General features: G+C 42.0%; 1 protein-coding gene and 1 long non-coding RNA gene across 5 annotated transcripts in view; one reads left to right on the forward strand and one right to left on the reverse strand.

The window, feature by feature from the left end:
• The window catches only part of LOC119504265 (collagen and calcium-binding EGF domain-containing protein 1-like), a 37,815-nt gene extending 25,103 nt beyond the window's left edge, over positions 1 to 12,712 (forward strand). The window contains exons 4-13 of one of the 4 annotated variants that reach the window (XR_005210535.1): positions 6,631 to 6,683; positions 7,586 to 7,720; positions 8,024 to 8,164; positions 8,266 to 8,399; positions 8,680 to 8,794; positions 9,484 to 9,623; positions 9,871 to 9,906; positions 10,006 to 10,098; positions 10,779 to 10,814; positions 11,446 to 11,539. Coding sequence is in view for 3 of the 4 variants with exons in the window: in XM_037796306.1 (XP_037652234.1) it covers positions 6,631 to 6,683; positions 7,586 to 7,720; positions 8,024 to 8,164; positions 8,266 to 8,399; positions 8,680 to 8,794; positions 9,484 to 9,623; positions 9,871 to 9,906; positions 10,779 to 10,814; positions 11,446 to 11,634 (979 nt within the window). In the remaining variant the exon portion in view is untranslated. The other 3 variants (XM_037796306.1, XM_037796315.1, XM_037796324.1) reach the window with 3 other exon arrangements.
• Positions 11,693 to 12,843, reverse strand: part of LOC119504285 — a 45,531-nt gene continuing 44,380 nt past the window's right edge. Inside the window, exon 4 of the long non-coding RNA XR_005210537.1 lies at positions 11,693 to 11,813. This is a non-coding gene — a long non-coding RNA (uncharacterized LOC119504285). The remainder of the gene's footprint in view (positions 11,814 to 12,843) is intronic.

The raw sequence follows: 12,843 nt of genomic DNA on the forward strand, positions 1-12,843 counted from the left end.
CCAGTATTCAGTCCCTCATGTGGCCATATACTGCTTTGTGGAGATGTGTGCTGGTTGGCTAACCCTGTACTCCAACCTCAGAGTTTAATAGTTAGATAGAATCAATTTCACGCAGAAACGAATTCATGTAAACTACAAGCTCAAAAGTTTTCTTGTAAACAAACAGATGTTATGTTTACATTCATTGTTTCTCACAAAAACTCATCGTGTGTATCCCATAAAACATTGGCAAAGCTGATTTTTCTTTGTCTGAATGTTTGCTACATAGACTGTATATAAGAAGTGGACGTAGTGTATGTTTTGAAGCCTCGAGTTCGGCATAGGCTATTGGCCGTCACCATGTTGTTTTTTTGCAACCAGAAGTGACATGAGAGGGTGGAGCTAAGTACAAACGAAAGCTAGGTGCCCAAAATGTTCCAATTAACTTTCATGAACTGAAAACACACTGTTGCCGTGGTAACGACCTGTCAATCACAAGGTAGCCACGCCCTAAAGCATCCCCTGCTTAATGGTCTATTTGACTCTAAATGGGACCATAATTTACTAAATGAACATCATGCTGTTATGAAAAAGACTTGAAACTAGCGATTGATGTTTACAATGTTTACCGAGGTAATAAATCAAGTGAGAAGTAGGCTCATTTTCTCATAGACTTCTATACAATCAGACTTCTTTTTGCAACCAAAGGAGTCGCCCCCTGCTGGCTATTAGAAAGAATGCAGGTTTAAGTCACTTCTGCATTGGCTTCACTTTTCAGAGCCGGAGGTTGCTGCCTGGTTTATTAGCTAGCAGTCTTCTTATTCACTGCCTTTGCTCACACGTTGATGCGCATCTTTGCACATTACTGCCACCTCTACGTCAGTGGAATAGTGTTACACCATTGGCAGACTGTGTATTATTTACATTGACGACAATGGAGGCTGTGTGAAGTGTTTCGGTAGCATTTTGGAGTGTTGTAATCTTGGTAAAGAAAACCGTGTGAAGAGTCTTGAAAATGTGAACTCAGTATAGAGAAATACATGTAACCAATTGTAAAATCAGACAGATTTTAAAAGTGCCTGTTAAAGGCTTTGAACAATCCTCCTGGCCTCAGCAAGCCTTGCAGGGGACAGAAAATACTGCTCTGAATGAAATAAAGATGGAAAGGCATACACCTCATCAGGTTTCATGGACAGAGGGAGGCCAACAACATGTCAGTCTGAAGAGAAGAGAAAAGAGAGACAGAGATTATATCAACAACTAGTAAACCAGTGGAGAGCACCGTGAAACAAGAGGCCGATAGAATGGCCTGAATATAAATCGACATGTTTCAAATCACAGACTCGATGTAGCGCGAGTGAAGCAAAGTGCACCGAGAGGACATGAAGAAGGAGAGAGGAGGAGAGGGAGCTTGCTAGCGTCATGGATCGCTCTCGCTAATAAACCTTGACTGACATTAAAGGGCTGTACCCAATTACTGGATGATATCCCAGCCCTCACACACACATGTTGTATGTGCAGATGTGAACACACACACACCGTTAGATTGTTCAGGGTTTTTGAAGGTAGGTTACTGATATTTTTTAATAAAGGCTGCTATTATTTTGCCAATATTTTGTGCTCATATTCAATTTTTGTCCATTTTCATACCAAAATAAGACTACTACAATTTATATATACTGATAAAAGAAACACGCTCGTATTCCCACCAGATAAACTTCTACACACATGTACATGAGTCAGATTCCGCTGAGTGTAACGTGGTGTTTTAGATGTCATGTCATGTTGACCGGGCCTGTTGCCTGTCTGACCGACATACTTCCACATTCCAAAACAAAAACACACGGGTCAGCTCTCCCCTCTGCCCTCTTCTGCTCCATCACAAACACTCAGGGGAGAGCTGCTGAGGCTGCTGCGTTTCTGACTGACAGACGGTCTGTCCATGTATGTGCATGTGTGGTGTGTTGTGAGATGAGATCACTTGGCTTTCGCTGCTCTGTGGCTCTTTGATACGAGTTGTTTTTCTGCTCTTTGCCACCGTCTTGGGTCTGTCTCTGGCTTTCACGTCTTTATCTTTCCTGTTTACTCTGCAAGATTCAGTTGGTTTGTTTTGGCTAGTTTGACCAATGTGCAAATTTGTGATGCTTTACCACTAACATTAGGGTTTCAGTGTGTGAGGATGTGTATGTGTGTGAGTGTGCGGGGAAGGTTACTAGCTTTGAAAGTAAAGTGCAGAGGCCGTGTAGGATCCAGAGTTGAGGTAAGAAACAAGTCTAGTGCTGTAAATCCAGAAGGAAGCAAAGGAGATGAGAGGGAGCTTAAGACTCTGAGATAAAGCTACTTTATCCTGCAATGAAGGAAGAGCAAAGCTCACATATACTCACACACACATATGCATCACATAGGCTTACACACGCCACAAGCTCAGATGGTGTTAGCATGCTGATGTCAGCATTTAGCTCAAAGAACTGCCGTGTCTCAGTCAAGCGACAACCTCCGGTGCAGAAAAATGACGCCAGTTCAACCATTCACGCTCACATTCACACCTACGGGCAGTTTAGAGTCAACAATTAACCTGCATGTCTTTGGACTGTGGAAGGAAGCCGGAGAACCCGGAGAAAACCCACGCTAACACGGGGAGAACACGCAAACCCCACACAGAAGGGCCCCAAGCCGGGTTTGAACCCTCTTGCTGTGCACCGTGCCGCCCAATACAATATATAAGAATTAATAAAGCATAGTAAAAACATAAATGGCAAGAACATAGGTACAACCAGAAAAAAATCAGAGCTTAGGGAAAAGTTTGATCTAAGAGGAAGTGGTTCCAAAGTTTAGGAGCTGTGACCTCAAAGGCGTGATCACCTCTGGATTTGTAGTTTCGTCGTGGGATGACCAGGAGGAACGGAGAGCTCTAGGAGTTGAGTGGGGGCTGAGGAGGAGGGATGTGTAGGGGGCCGCTAAGCCGTTGAGAGCTTTAAAAACAAACAGCAGGATCTAAAAATGAATTCGGTAGTGAACTGGAAGCCAGTGCAGGGTGGCCAGGATGGGGGTGATGTGGGCTCTTATTCTGGTTCCAGTGAGCAGACTAGCAGCGGCGCTCTGAATGAGTTGCAGGTGGGACATGGATGTCTGGGAGATACCAGAGTAGAGAGAGTTGCAGTAGACGATCCGTGAGGATATGAAGGCATGGATGACTATTAAGGCCATACACACCAAGCCGACATCAAAGAACTAGCGGCGATGATGGCCGACTGTCATTTGAACGCACTGCAAAGATGACAGCCGACGGCCAGTTAGCACGTATGTTCTACGCCTGCGTGACAGGAAATAACTCAGGCGGCGATAATCTGTATTTGTCATTCAAAAAGGGAAAAAAGAAGACCGAGGACTGCAGATATACAAGCCGTTGTTATGATACGTACATGAAATAAGGCGGCGTTTGCCGATCATTTTCACACCACTCTGACTCACCACTTAGCTTCATTCCAGATGGTCATGTCGTTGTGAAAATATCCGTGTATTGGAATGATCAGAAGAGATTAAGATGAAAAATGAGAAGAGGCTTATGTGTTTGCCATCTAGACTTTACTCGTTGGTTTGCTTTCCTCACTTCCGTTTCTCTTCTCGTGCTGTGCACGCTTAAGCTGAACAGCCAATCAGAGGGATTTCTCTCACCGACGATTCAACATGCTGAATCGGATATTGATTAGTTGTATCGAATTGGTGCATCCCTTTCTGACTATTGAAGAATTATTTGGTTGTAATCAATTTAGCAGTGCTTTTACGAAACCATATTAGCAATCCCAAAGTTAAGGATGGTCAGTGAAATGACCTGTTTTAAAAGCAAGGTCTTCATCTTGAAAAAAAAAAGGTTGACAGTCTGCGTTTGAATAGAAATGGTAACTTTTTGTGTCACATCAGAACCTGATCGACTTGAAATAAACTTTTTAGTGGCTACTTGCATCTGCAATGCATTATCCCAACTGAGATGACTGATTGATGGATTTATCGGCTGACTGACTGAGTGAACGAGTGACATCTCAGCTTTCACTCTCCTGTCTCCACCTCAGCTCCGTGCCCGGCCTTATCCATCCCTCTCAACACTCCCAGCTACAAGCTGCAGATTAAAGCTGCTCTCATCTGGATCTCATCAGTTTAGGCCGGTCTCGCCGTTTTATAGGTTATTTTTCATTTAGGAGAAGGAGGAGGGAGAGGGGGGGATCTCAGAGTGATTTAGGGTTACACTGCATGGAGGCTGGAGGAGAATAAAAGCAACTTGTTGTCTTGAGGGGGCCGTGAATGAGGCAGCATGCTAACTCCCCTCCAGTAACAGCATGCAGTTTTTAGGAGTCGTGTATTCTTTCTCCTTTTTCTCTAAGCATGTGTGTGTGTGCTGTATTTGTTGCGTGGCTGTGCTGCTCCGGTTTCTGAGCCATTTCCTCTCTGTTTTTCCAACTGTAATGTCTGTAACATGTGGTGGATTGTTGCGGGATGGCTGGACACTGTGTCATTGCCAAACACGGTAAATCAATTCCGGGAGAAATCGTTTCCCAATATTCATTGCACAATGCTGTATTTCAAAATTACGGCATCTACTGAACTGTTACGAGCTTACATCACAAAAGCAATGACTGTAAAAGGAGTTATACACTTGAGTTTCGGTAACAGTTTTTAGTTTAGTTTGGTCAGGGTTCAAGTACTGGTCAAGGAGCAGGAAGAGAAATAGAGCCAAATCAGAAAAAGTAGGGCCTAAACTTCAGCTACTCTTCTACTTATATTTACATGTATCGGTGGACTTTTTTTACTGTGTGAAAACGAGCAGAAGCCTTCAGACAGCTGGAGTGACAATCTGCTTTTAAGTATTTGCAGTAACTCTACTGTATATAATCTGGCTGCGGTGCTACAGTATATACAGTAGCACGGGTCAGCAACCTTTTCTATGATGAGCGCCAATTTACAAACATGAAGACAACCATGCACTGATAGTTACACTGTAATTGGAAGTTTGACATTGTTTATGATAATAATAGAGTTGTAGTTCCTCTCTCAGTTGCCATGTTGTGATGTACTGTAGGCTACTAGTACGTAAAAAGGTTAACTGGGTTTACCATGCAATCCCTGTCAATCACAGCAGTCAATCATGACGTCTTGCCCCCTTTTTAAAGCATCAAATAATTAAATAAAATGAAACATATCAAAATGAACACTTGAACATACATCAGCGTGATAAGAACCTAAAATGACAGAAACCTTCATTTGGAAAAATTGTACTTTGGACTTTTTAGTTTGGCCCATGTCCCATCCGCTAACATGGAGATTTATGACCTATACTGCAGCCAGCCACCAGGGGGCCATCAAGATGTTTTGGCTTCCTTTTGGGGAGTTGTCATGTTGTCCATCTTTGTAGAGTGCTCCAGGGATGACGTATTTTTGTAGGCCAACAAGGAAATTAGCATCGCCCTGGATTTTTCCATTGGGTTTTGGATTATTGTGGAAAATAGGCTCTGTGTCAAACAAACATTTATGATACTTACATGTTTTGTTCAGCAAGATAAACTTCACGAAAGAACATCACTTCTGTGATTTTTTAAGTGTGAATGCAATCGTTAGAAGTCAAAAGTTAACATTAGGCTATAAACAAACAACACCACAGTCACATGAGGGCGAGTATACACAACGAGGCTGTAAAGGCGGACAAGTCGGCGTGATGACGTTTAGTAGTCTCATTTAGACAAACGCCTTTTTTAAGACATATACAGGCTTCAAAATTCATGAGTGGGATATTTACTGACGTATTTTATTTCGTAGAACAAAACGTTAACCTTATTTCATTCATCTAACTAAAATCCCATTCAAAAAACCCATCGACTTCCAGACGAGGGAACTAGAAGTGCTAAAATGCTAACTCATTTCTGGGATTTAGGACTCATTCCTGTAGCACTCTATATACAGTCTATGATGTGTACAGTTTCCACCATTTCAGTCATGCACCTCTCAACAGTTCTTGTGTACAGAAGCAAGTCTTTAATCCTGATGATGTTTTATTTATTCTGCAGTCCATCAAAGTAAACCTCTGCACTGTTGATGGAAGCCTCCTTTATGCATTCAGTGAATGTTTAGGCAATACACTCTGAAATGTTAGACATTTTTGATTCAACTTTTCTAAACAATATTTTGACACTGCCCTCTTGATTGACAGTTTTATCAGACTCATCTTTAAAGTGTTTCTCGTGCTTAGATTAAACATTTGACACTACATTTTCCACAAAATGCACATTTGGCTCAGTCTCCTCTTGCAACAAACCCAAACTCTGGTCTGAAAAGGCCTGCTAGATTTGCCCACTGTGTTCTGTACAAATCGGTGAGGTGTGGTCTCCTCTGGTGGTTACTGGTTACAGCACCTGCGGCAACTCGAGGAGCACTCAGCATGAACTGTGATTTTGTAATTTTGTAATTTTGCTGGTTTAATCTGTTTTTATCACTGACGAAATTTAGCAACTTGTAATTATGGGACCACACTAATGAAATATTTAACAAAGTAGTGACATATGTCAATGTGGTAATAAAGTATTTGTTTTTTCTCGTGCCTCTGAATTTAATTCTCTGGTACAAAACACAAAACATCTGATTACTTTTTGTTTTGTTTTCCAGGAGGAAATGCTGTGACGGATTCAGGTTTGTGATGGGCCAGTGCATACCTGAAAGTAGGTAAACCATACACACTATCCTCTAAGTCTGGCTCATGAGCCCTCACATCTGATTCGCATGCTCCAAATCTGATATCATTTCTCCACTACAGCAGTTTTTAGATTAAAACAGGCTGCACAAAAAAACACACACACAGCCTAGAGACCACATTTGTTCATGTGGACCTCCAAAGACGTCCAGATAATGCATGTCCTATGGGCGACTTTTGTCATTTTAGAGTAATTATGTTTAAGGAGTCGTATCAGATAACTTGCACATTGCAGTGCCCTGGAACAAATAACATAACAGCCAACCAGAGAAGAAAGTGCCCACAGGTTTGGCATAGAGAACTGCTGCCACATTGTCTTGTGGTCATCCATATAAAACAATCTGATAATTGTGAAAATTGGGCTTACATAATCATGATCAGGAACACTTGTGAACAGTATTTGACAAACAGGTTTAGTGTCTGCAGCGTACTTGGAGTAAAGCCTGGCATATGCCTCCAAAGAATAACAGTGAGTCACATCGGCCACTAGAGGGCACCGTTCCTCCATCAACACAACCTACACAGCCTTTAAAGGATGAATGTGCCTGAAAACTCATATTGTATATATATATATATATATATAGACACACGCACATATATGACCACGCCAGTTTACCACACAGTCTGATGTTGTGTCTTGAGATCAATGTATTACTTGCTGTATATTTTCTGTATACTTGATATTTACTGCAGCGGTGCCTGTGGCCTATCGATAAACAATATAATATAATATATATATATATATATATATATATATAGGTGGTAATAAAGACTAGTGCTCCTGGGTGATTATTACAGTAATGTTGGTTTTCAGACAGCGATCCTGTGATAAATAAGTACACATACTCTGTGTCATTTCTCTCTCTGTAGGCGTGGATGTGTGTGCAGCGTCGCCCTGCGAGCAGCAGTGTACTGATAACTTTGGACGAGTCGTCTGCACATGTTACCCCGGCTATCGCTTCGACCGAGAGAGACACCGCAACCACAAATCTCCTTACTGTCTGGGTCAGCAGTACACTCACACCTTCTCATATCTCCCGGCTCAATACTTTTGACTCACATGTCTACTACTGTCATGGGTTTTATTTTCTCACCCACTTCATCACACAGTGAGCCACTTGCATATTAAAAGAGGTTCCTCAAACAAATAACTTCCTTTTTGCTTCTTTTTAACATGTTAGAGGAGATTTTTCAGGATTTTTAACTGGAAAACAGCGCTCTCCTCCTGTTTTGTGAGATTTCTTTCAGATTTTCTTTGTAATCATTTACATTTTTTCTCTCTTTCTCCCCCTTTACACATACATACAGACATTGATGAGTGTGCGCTCCCAGACAGCAGCAGCATGTGTGACCATGAGTGTGTGAACACGGTGGGCAGCTTCCTGTGTCGTTGTCACACTGGCTACATACTCGCACCGGACCAACGCTCCTGCATCCCTGTACACAACTGTGAGTTTATAATGTTTCAGTTGAGATTTACAGCGTCTGGATGGAAATTCAGGAGCAAACTCAAAATGTGTGCTTGAAAAAAAAATAATTTTGTCTTGCAGTGAGTTCATCGGGGAAGTCAGACACCCTGATGAGTGCTGGTACCTGCTCGTTCACCTGTCAAGATTTTATGAACATGAAAACCAGTCTGCTGCAGCTCAAACTAAGGCTGGGCAACACACAGTCACCCAACCAGGTAACAGAGACCACCTCAAACTGAACCAAACATACTACAACCAGTGTGTCAACATGTTCGGCATATAGGAGACTGAAAAATAGATGTTTAGATTTAAGGTTGACATTATGCAATAATAATGGGGAACTGCACATGCTGCCTTGGTTTTCCTCTAGTAGGCCTACATAATCTTTCCTGTGTGTGTGTGTGTGTGTGTGTGTGTGTGTGTGTGTGTGTGTGTGTGTGTGTGTGTGCGTGTGTGCGTGTGTGCGTGTGTGTGTGTGTCTGTGTGTGTTTGTAGGTACCTGGCCTCGCAAACAACAGTGATAAGCCATCTCTGGGGAGGACAGGAAAAAGTCCTGACAGCCCTTGTCTTCCTGGTCTACACGGCCTTCCAGGAGCTCCTGGGGTCCCAGGTAATGTTGATATACAGTAACTGTAAGGTTGGAAAAGTTAAATTCACTGCAGGCTCCAGATATGTGCACAGGGAGAGTTTGTGATTAATGCAGTCGTGAATTATAGTTGTTAGAATAACAAAAGGAAGAGGGTAAAGAGACAGAGAAAGAGGAAGCTTTATAAAATAAAAATGTGCTGGGAAAAAAGTCAAATAAATAAAAATTCTCTACACAAGAAAAACACTAACTTAGGTTCAGGCAAGAAAAACACTTAGTTAGGGTAAGGGAAAAACATCATGGTTGGGCTTAAAATAAGTAAAACCCGTAGAAACAACTAAGGAAAGCACGTCATAAACGTCAATAAAAAACGTGACAAACATCACTAACGTAATTTACAAAACAAAACACAGGTCAACAGTCTTGAACACGGGTCTCCTGGTTAAAACTCCAGTATTTCTTGAGCCCATCGACCATCCATAACGCTAAATACCTAGTGCATTATCGTGGTATTTATACGCCTTTTCGTGCAAACAGGCTGATATAACATTAAAGTAGTAAAAATGAAAGTAAATGCAAAGCAAGTTGGTTTTGAATGACCTTTCTGAGGAGCTTAGAAAGAAATAAATGCTCTACAGTTCATCACTCTGATGCTAATGACTATCCCATTTTAAATAGATCTCTTTATCGCTGTGTCCATTTGTCCTCACCAGGGCACCCAGGAGAACCGGGGAAGAGAGGGGACCCAGGGGACAGGGGTCCGCCTGGCCCTCGGGGTCCACGGGGAAACATGGGACCCATGGGTCCAGACTCTGACCTGAAGCAGATGAAAAGAGGCCGCAGGGGGCCAGTGGTAAGGAAACAACAATTATTCTATAACGTAGTTTTTTGTCAGTTTATTTCCCACGGGAGCCTCTACATCAGGACATCACATCTCAAAACCTGGAGGTCACATCCTCAGTGTGTCTAATGATCCAATGTGTCAGCAAGTCTGACGAATATGGGTTTGGTGCCACTGGTTTTACGTGAACAACCGTGTATAAGTATATCCACCGTGACTTATTAGCTTGACAAACTAATGTGTCTTATCATTCATACAGGGACCCCCTGGGGCAACAGGAAGAGATGGACTAAAGGTCATTATTACATCTTTATTTTCCTCTTATGTGATTTGAATAATTCCCCTCTTCTCATTTCTTTGATTCCTTCCCTCGCCTCCTCTCCTCTCATCTTAGTCCCTCCAACATGACATGCAAGCAGTGGAGGCAAGGAAGAGACCCGAGGAGAGAGGAGTCGAGGCAAAAGGCATTTAACGATGCTTCTGATCCGTAATTTCAAAGCGACGTCAATTAAATATGACGTGCGGCACAGCTGCATCACCTGTCCATTGTCACGCCGCTTTTATACGTCACGGGTGCTGAAAAGACTTCCGCAAAGGATACACCTGTGCATCCTTGCTCATAGCTCCTATGGCAAGCCTCCTCTCTCCTCACTCCTCTCCCCTCGAGATGCATTTTAGGAATTGAGAAATCCTTCAAAATGGCACGTTGAGAGGAGACGAGGAGGAGCTCAATAGAGGAATGAGAAGATCCCTTGTGTATGCATGTGTATGCATGTGTGGAGCTACACTGTTGTCAGCTAGTGTTTATATACTACTGTCACTGAGTGAGTGGAGTCCACTAAAGGTGTGACATTGGCTGCTCTGAAGTTATAAAATCGAACTACATGCAGTTCTGAGCAGCTCGCTCTGCCATGCTTCTGGTTTCTTTGTTTCTTCCTTACAGATATACATTGACATAATGATTATATGTACACTAAAAACACTGTTAGTCCAATAATAATACGGTTTTAACCTGCTTGACATTCAATTGAATGGTTTTCAGGACACTTATAGAACAAAATTTTCTTAATTTATCTGAACCAATTTATTTGCTACTGTGTAGATTGTATAGCTCTTGAAAGTGTGTCTGTTGACAATGGGTTAATTTGTGCTGTTTCTCATCTACAGGGTGACAGAGGAGCTCCAGGACCCATAGGTCCACCTGTAAGTTAATTTAGACTTAAAACACATTGTAAATTCACATTTTTAAAGCTTTGAGGAGGGATTAATTGTATTTATACATTGAGACTTGACCTTGTACTGTGATTTTTTTATCTACAAATTGAATCATTCTATTAATAGTCACCATAACAATAATTTCATGAAGCCAAAAACAGCTCTGTTTATGCACAATGTATCTGTAATTTAACTATGTTTTAATTATTGCATTTTGCAGCCATAGTGGCCAGGTTTTATTTCCTGGATCAAGAGCTTTCATCTCATTCTATTTTCATGTTTGAAGCAGACGTAGTAATTAGTGTAATCAGTGAGGGACTGTTGCTTTTAACTTGTCGTAGCAGGAAACACACAAGACAAATGTAATTAACGATGACTCAGTAGTGTCCCAGTAAGCCATGACAGGGAGCCAGTACACACAATACAAGGACCCTTAAACTAACTCACCTAAATAGAATATAGTTGTTTTTAATATTAGCAGTTTGACATGCCAACATGTATGCTGTGAAAAAGGGTTATTGGGCCTCTCTCTTCCCAAAAGGAAACCCAGTTTACTGATTGTCAAACTTAGTGAAAAATGTCATCTTAATCCATTCCTCCCTTCGTCCTATGTCCCCAGGGTCCGCCCGGCTCCTTCGACTTCCTTCTGCTAATGATGGCGGACATCCGCAATGACATAATTGAGCTGCAGGAGAAGGTGTTTGGGGAGCGGCGGGGCATCTCCCTGGACAGTCCTCCTCATTCCAGCGGAGAAATGGATTTTGTCGAGTGGGGCTCCGGACAAGGAGATCTCCTGCTCAGCACCTGACCTTTGACATCCCACCCGCAGTAACGGTCACTCAAACCCAGCAAAACAGACACCGAACTTGACTCTTTGTTTCTTTGTTGATAAAGGATGCTGGTGGTCAAAGTGCCAACATATAAATAATCCCTAACCACGCAGATGGGACGAACTGGGCAAGTGGAGCCTTGCTTGCATCTTTGACACTGCAACAGACAGTAAAACAGAGAGATGGAAAGAAAATTCAAGAAATTGGACTCTCTTAACCACTGGAAGCACTGTCTGGCTGCTTTTCACATGCTGTGGTGTGAGTGTGCAGGGCATAGATTGAGAGAGATGCAGTGTCTGCCTTTATGTCTGAGCCTCTGAGCTGAACCACTTCAAACGATGAACTTTATCGTCTACATCTCTTCCTGTTCCCGAGTCTGCCCGTGGAAGCTCTGCTGCCACTGACAGTTTGCCTGCAGGGCGTTGGACCCGCATACTGTAGGCCTCCCCTGTACCTGCCTGCAGTATCCAAACCCTCAAGTCTGAGCTCTGCAGCTATTCTCTACTCTGAGGCATCTTCAGAAACTAATTCATGAGATTCATGAGGATTACAATCCCAATCCTGTACTGTTGGACAAAAACAGTAATGTCTGATGTATTTTTCTGAGATTGTACAATTAACTCAAGTTCAAGCATGATAAACCAAAAAACATTTACCACAAATGTTCATCTAGATATAATCAAAGAGAGAGGTTGAATATGTAAGACATCCAATCTTTCGACAGTACATGTACAAGGTTGTAGACAGTTTTAAATTGAAAGGATAAAATGGATGTATGCATTGGGAAAGGTCCAGGGAGACAAAGAATCACTTTTTAAATTACTTTTGTAACTCATATTATCAGGCAAGTTGACTGTGAACATATTTTTAATCAGATTAATGGCCTGAAGGAAACGTTTCAAGGGAATGAGGGTCGCACATATTCTCATACTTTCACTTAGGAGTTAACCAGAAACAAGAGACATAAAGAAGGAAGGCTGCCTGAAAGGTTTCTTTTTTACTGTGAAGCAGTTGCCAACAAGGACTCGCTGCTCAATAAAGGTTTGTCTAAATCTAGAATTGAATTTTCTTTTAGTTAACTGATCATCAAGTTTCAAAGATGTAATAAACATTACTTGTTCTGATGAAAGCACGGTAAAGGGAAATCAGCACATACGTTTATATACTTATGGGAGCACAGTTGAAAC

Source organism: Sebastes umbrosus, chromosome 2 (genome assembly GCF_015220745.1).
Source record: "Sebastes umbrosus isolate fSebUmb1 chromosome 2, fSebUmb1.pri, whole genome shotgun sequence".
NCBI lineage: Eukaryota > Metazoa > Chordata > Actinopteri > Perciformes > Sebastidae > Sebastes > Sebastes umbrosus.